Source organism: Protobothrops mucrosquamatus, unplaced genomic scaffold, assembly GCF_001527695.2.
Source record: "Protobothrops mucrosquamatus isolate PMUCROS unplaced genomic scaffold, P.Mucros_1.0 scaffold1730, whole genome shotgun sequence".
Taxonomy (NCBI): domain Eukaryota; kingdom Metazoa; phylum Chordata; class Lepidosauria; order Squamata; family Viperidae; genus Protobothrops; species Protobothrops mucrosquamatus.
The window spans coordinates 93,653-100,720 of record NW_015387877.1 but is presented as its reverse complement, the minus strand read 5'-3'; the positions used below and the strand labels follow the sequence as shown (position 1 = coordinate 100,720).

The 7,068-nt window shown below is 36.4% G+C and overlaps 1 protein-coding gene across 1 annotated transcript; it reads left to right on the top strand.

Annotated features, from left to right (window-relative positions):
- The first annotated feature begins 706 nt into the window (after nucleotides 1-706).
- On the top strand, nucleotides 707-4,767 carry LOC114923054 (platelet glycoprotein IX-like). The gene is made up of 3 exons (XM_029285460.1): nucleotides 707-970; nucleotides 3,459-3,995; nucleotides 4,034-4,767. The coding sequence occupies exons 2-3, from the start codon at nucleotides 3,460-3,462 to the stop codon at nucleotides 4,134-4,136; spliced, it is 639 nt and encodes a 212-aa protein (XP_029141293.1). The 5' UTR covers nucleotides 707-970; nucleotide 3,459; the 3' UTR covers nucleotides 4,137-4,767.
- Nucleotides 4,768-7,068: the final 2,301 nt, after the last annotated feature.

Genomic DNA, 7,068 nt, shown 5'->3' with positions numbered 1-7,068 from the left:
GCATTGTAAGCTTTGCATCATTTATAAATTAATGAGTTGCAGCTTCATTATGTGTGTTGTTTTTAAATTCCATCATTATTGCTGTTACACTATATATGATAATTGGCTTTTGTGTGAAGGTAAACCTAGAAATAAAACCTAATTTTATTTCACATAAAATTAACACGAAATATTTTCTGCTCTAGAAAGTTCATTAGGAATACAAGAGTTATATGTAAGAGGCAAAATGGAAAGAAAATCTTGACACGTGTCCTTCTATTCTATGCTTTAAGTTGGAGAAATATCTATAAACATATGAAACATATGAAATGTTTCAAATAAAGTCTTGTTTATTGAATTCACATAACGTAGACATGTACAGTACCAATTTTCACTTTCCATATTTAAAAAAAGGCTTCCTTATTTTAAAGATATTTTTGGAAATCAGAACTGAGGTTAATTATAGCAGAGAATGTAAAAATGTTGTTCTGGGAAACATAAACTTTAGAGGTCTTAAAGAATTGTTGAAGGAATGCAGCTTTTCTAATAAGCAGAGCTCTCCTTATCAAAGGGAACCAGGGTGTCCTTATCAGGGGAATTTTTCCAGAGACTGAGGGAGTTAAGCTGCAATGGCGGATGAGGGAGTATCACAGGCTTATCTTCTCCGGCCACTTCTTTCATAAGCTTCGGGACACTTCCTACATAGCCAATCAAATGGATTTCCATAGGGTGTGCTGTTGATTGCAGTTTTCATTGTAACAACGCACTGAAGGATTGAATAACTGTGCCACCCACTGAAAATGGATCATGTGCAGAAAGTTTCCTGGAGAGCTTCGGAAAGGGGATGTGATCTGTGAATCAGCTTCGTCTTTTCCTGTATTGAACAATGCACAGAAAGCTGAGATGCTGACGATCAATGTCAATATTTACAAACAAAATTAAGAGAATGCAAAGGTGTGCAGAAGACGTTCTCATGTGTCTTTGGCTTGAGGTAAGTTCTTTTTATGGTATCAAAGGCATTTTGATTTTTTTTATATTTCTAAAGAGAAAAAAAGGGGGGGAAACTACAAAAAAAACCCCAAACCCCAATGGTAGTAAAAAATAAATTATTATTTTTGTTGGTCATGTAGTCAACTGGATGTTTGGATTGGATTTGTCATTTTTATCCACCTATCCAGTGTTTCCCAATGATCTGGGATAGGCAGATGTTGTTTGATGGGGTTAAAGATATCATTGCAGGATGTAATGCTGTTCTTTGCTTTCTTCTGCAGTAGTCATTCTATTTCTATTTGCACGTCTACAATGAAAAACAGCAGCAGCTGCAAAGGGGGAGGGGTCAAAATGGTAACAGGACCCCACCCATTCTTTCTCCTGTCTTCACTTAGCTCGTAGTGGTATATTCAGCTATTTCTTTAAAGTTCCTCAAATTTTATATTCCAATATATATTCTATATTCTAATTCTATTTCTCTCCAGACGTAAGCCCCACAAAGTTGTTATTTGCTTTTATTTATTTGTTTTATAAAGTTTAGAGATGACCAAACTCCAGACCGCTTTGTGCTGCTTACATTATAAAAACAGAAAGAAAAAACCATAAAATATCTTACAGGTCTAGAAAGGTAAATACACAAACAAAACAAAATAAAAACCCAAACCCCCAAAGAACTACTAATAAGGTATCACCGACCACCACAAACCTGAGAGCACTTCTGCGTAAAAGGGTGGGAAAGCTTTCCCTAATGAGGTGGGTTTTTTTATATGGATTGGGCCTGCACTTTTTGGTCTTTCCAACCAGCTTGGAAATGAGCAACGTCTGAGATAGCAACTTCAGATTATTTTCTGCTCTGGATTCAGCTCCACTTATCTGTTCCTTGACTAAGCAGATGAGTCCACTGAGCTACATTTTCAGCGTTTCAAAAAGAGTGCCACCAGCAAACAGGCAGTCCTCAATTTAAAACAGTTCATTTAGTGGCCATTTGAAGTTACAACAGCAGTGGAAAAGTGACTTATGACCATTTTTCACACTTATGACCATTGCAGCATCCCCACGGTCAAAATGTGATCAAAATTCAGATGCTTGAGAACTAGCGGTTGCAGTGTCCCGGGGTCGTTTACGACTTTCTGAGAAGCAAAATCAATGGGGAAGCCAGATTCAGTTAACAACTATGCTACTAACTTAACAACTGCAATGATTCACTTAACAATTGTGGCAAGAAAGATCATAAAATGAGGCAAATCTCATTTAACAAATGTCTCATTTAGCAACAGAAATTTTGGGCTCAGTTGTGTTCGTAAATCGAGGACTACCTGTAAATAGGGGCAGGACATGGAGAACTGGCTGCTTTTGTGGTATCCCATCCTTCTTTCACTGAGTTAATAAATGTCAGCTTACTTTATTCTTACAATAATTCTATAACACAATAAGGATTTAGATCGTGACTTTCTCATGATTATCCAATACATTCCTGGTGATCACAGATGTGAATTAAATTTAATAATCTATCCACTCCTCCTTCTTCGACAGCTCACTCTTTTATGACTGTCCGAGTGAAATCTAATAAGTTGATATTATACTATGTATCACAACTCTTTAAATTTTGCACAGATGTAGCAGATCAATAAAGTGTCCTTGATTTTTGAATTTTTTGGGGGTGGGGATGCCATGAGAAAGATGTGGTCCTCCACTTCATTGTCTACTAGAATCCACTTTCCCATAATTTGAAAACAACATCCCATAGGACTGATTATGTTTAATTTGTTCTGTAAAAAATGTTGTATTCTGAGTATCCTAATGGATTTCTCTGTAAACAGGTTGTGCCTACAATTCCATTTAGAACTGAAAAGGTTGGATCTGAACTTCAGAACTGAGAAAAGCATTTCTATGCATAAGCCTTCATAAAGATTGGTGCTTTCCTTTGAAAGAAAACACTCACTTTGTGTTTCACAGATGGTCTAACGCAATGAGAAATAAATTGTTGTACGAAAATTAACTTTTCTTTCATGCTGGCTGCTTATAAAGTTATTGATTTCCTTATTTGAAAGGGGCAGTTAGGAGAAGATTCGGCTTAGATGTGAGCTATCATATATTGCAAAAGCTAAATTCATTTTGTGTCTGATATGAAATTATTTTTAACAATAATATTAAAGTAAACCGTAACTCTAAGGGGGGCTTTGATAAGCGGCACAAAAATATTAAAATATTAACTCACCTATTCAAATGTACTATGAGCATGAGATAGTTACATCAAAGGTGCCCAAAGACCTGTGGATTTCAATTCCCAGAATTCCCCAGCCAGCCATGTTGGATGGGGATTTCCGGGAGTTGAAATGCACAAGTCTTAAAGTTGCCAAGGTCGGACACCTTTGATTTATTTCAACATATTTTACGGGTTTATTGTGGAGAATGTTGAGCAAAGCTAAATGTTCATAAACTTACACTAATTTATTTCTTTATACGGTTATCCTCATTTAAATTTTCAGAATGATCCCATGTCAAGGCTTGCTGATTCTTCTGTTTCTTGAAGCTGCTTTTGCAAGCCACTGTCCACACCACTGTACATGCTCTCTACCAGGAAACAGTCCATTAAAACTGAACTGTAGCTTCATGGGGATGATGGTGCTTCCACTTTTGCCAAGTCAAGTAGAAGAGTTGTACCTCCAGGGCAATAAACTAGCCACGATACCCGCAGGAGCATTTGACCATCTTCAGGTGTTGAAGATCATCAATCTATCTAGGAATCCATGGCATTGTGACTGTGGGATTTTGTATCTGAAAAACTGGTTGGAAGACCAAGTGGGAAGCTTAGCTTCTAAAGATGTTAGGTGCTTTTCCCCTCCTACACTTCGCAAAAAAATGATATCTGAGCTCAAGAGGAACGAACTGCAGTTTTGTTTCACTTCCCGTACACTGTGTTCGGATTTCTTGTTCAATGATGCATTCCTATTCTTTTTTATTCTTATTCTTTTTATTATCATTTGTTTCTTGATAACAAAAAGGACTAAGTTTAAAGTGGATATTTATAACAAGAATTTATGACCAAAAAACCCTCCAAACCCGCAGACCCAGGAACACAGCCTGCTATTTCTGATCAACCAAAAAGAAGAACAGAGAAAAGAGTACTGAGCCATTCATCATTGCTTGTGACTACTGTGCATTAGGTTGCAGAACAAAGAGAAAGGTCAAACAAATTATTTCTGTTTATCATTAAAAGTCAAACGGTCAACTGAAAAGTCTGACTATTTAGATTATTCATTTTAAAAAACAGAAACTCATTAAGAATATCTACACTGAACAAAAACCACAGTTTGCAGCTTCTAAAGTAAAATTCCAACCAAAGAATTAGTATCTCGTTTTAAACATAATACTTTTGATTTTCATAACATGTTTGAATGCATCTGATGAAAGCACCTCCTATATTTGGGACTATAATTCAAGTCAAAGATCAGGTGGGCAATTATGGCACTCAATTAATAAATCAGTTTACTGAATTATTTAGCATCTGTTGACCTGGATTCTGTCCTGCTTGTGGTCATTATCATTTAATCCATAAACAGAGTCCAGGTGCTCCAAATGCTGATTAGTATATGCCATAATTGGAAATTCTTTAAAGACTTTCTATTTACACTAATGCAGTGAGTAGTATATGTGGAGCCCCTTTTGTATGTGTATCTATCCATGTTTCCTGCTCTTTTTGTTGTTATTAGTATATCACCAACACAAAAAGCAGTTAGCAGTAGATGTGAACTCTTACGAGATTGTATTGGAGAACTTATTATCAAAGAAAAGTGTGTTGGTTTACAGTAATTATCTTTTTGTGACTTCAATTCAAGGTAATTGTACAGACCTCTAAGCCTGTGTAGTTTGAGAAAATCCTCTCCTGACCCTTTGTACCAACCTACCTATAAATTATGTGTCTTCCAGATCACCCACAGAAAGAAGATATTTGCAATCAGGCAAAGAACATTTTAGCTTTGTGCATCCTATTCCTTTCACAGGAATACTCTATCTTGCAAAACATGGAAGTATCTCATGAATATTTTTGTATTCTGGATTTTTAAAGAATTTTTAAAAATGTGCAAATTCATGTCTACTGATGCTTATTGTTCTCTAATATTTCTGCAGCAACTTATTGTTTTTAACTGTCTTTAATCATCTGAAGCAAGAGGCAAGGGCAAGCCACTTGTTACCAAGAAAACTGTGGGATGCACACAAATTCAACACTCTCTTGAAGTCAAAAATACACAAAAAAGAAGAGTTTAAGCTAACTTTTATCAGTCTGGTCCTTCCACATTATTTGAACTACTAATTCAATCACCATGGCCAAAATAACCGTGGATGATGAGAACTGTAGCTCTAAATGAACACACACACACACACACACACACACACACACACAGAGTTTAGGAGAAATTATAAATTCAAGAAGACTGCAAAACATACAAATAGAAATTGCAATAGTAAGAATGATTTTCACTAACAACAATGAAAATAATCTGAAATTATTTCCTCAGATAAGAAGAATTTTCCCATAATGACTATTGAAACATGATGCTCTTCATATCAGGGAGTGTTATTCTGAATGTGCCACACAATGCTCTTCTTCTCATCAAATAGCAGTACTGTGAAATTAGAAGATGGTCAATAAGCATCGCTCTGTAGGTGATACTTTAGAAGGTTTTTGTAAGAAGGGGACTCACACTCAGCAAAATAACAAAATCCAAACCCAAGGATTCAGATTAAAGAGGTTTGAATCCTAATGAGAATTAATCAAATAGTGCCATATACATCATGATAAAAGCTTAAATATCCACATGAGTTGGCATACAATTCATGGGATTCACAAAGTAGATATGGTGAAAGCATTTGAACTGGATTGTTTCTGTCCTTGTAAGATAAATCTAGCAGATTTCCCCCCCCCCAGGGGTTTTCATCTGGTTTCAACAAACAATCATTTCAACATAAATAGACAGAACTAAGAAGATCTATCTTTCTGTATAATTTTAACTGCATGCTTTTAACATAATTGGTCAAATGTAGCCTTCATGTATCACACACATTTCAGAAATACACATTTCAGCCTTTGTCTGATTCTCCCACTGAAATCAGTGTAATTCAGCTGCTTGACTTGGTCTGAGATGGGCTCCTCCTCTTAAAAAAATTAAAATGACTTATTCTGATCTCAGAAGTTGTTTCATGAACATATAGACTATTTCTTGTAAAGGGATCAAGATGCAAGCTGCACTACAAGTTGGAGTGAATGTCCCTGTTTTGGGTAGAAAGAAGGAATAAAGCTTGAGTGGAGCTAGGCGAAAAGATTTCAGGAAAAAAAGGGGAATGCCAAAAGTTCGGCTGCTGCCAGTGCCTTTTTCTGCCCACATTATTTATGTACCTGGAGCAGCTGCAAACCATGAGGCACTTTATTCCACTTCACGCTTTCTCCTTGATCTCTAGAAAGAATTAGACAAGCTCTTTGCAATTTTCACAGTCACAGTTCTTAGGTTTGTGAGATAGAGCTCCCTAAGAGAATACAGGCAGATGATAAAGGAGATACCACCAGAGGCCTTGGCATGAGACAGAAAGAGAAAAGAGATTCTTTAGAAGAAAATGTGGTGGGAAGAGGAATTAGAAATCAGAACCACTGTAGGAACAGATAAAACATATATTCCCCTAACACAAACAAACATCTTAAAATTATGCTTTTTTAGTTTGGGTGCCAATAGTTCAGTTATAATCAATTGCCACAGAACCATTGCCTTCTGTATGTAAAAGGAGTTGCCTCTGGGGAATTGTTTGTGAATAGCAACATGGACACTGTGTACTCCGTAACTGTTATTCAACTTATTAGCTTGTGGCACCACACGTTTAATGCATCAACTGAGATGATGGATGCCTAAGTGTCAGTATTGACATATACTTCAGCTGCAGCTCCACCATCAACATGTGGAGCCAATCTAAAATCTGTGCAAGTCCAGATGTAAAGATTATTTAAGGTTCTCTATTCAGAAAAGGAGCCTTTTGCATATGCACCTGAACATGTTTAGCTCTAGTTTAGGCTGATGTCAATTATAGGTTAGCCAAGGAGTACAATGA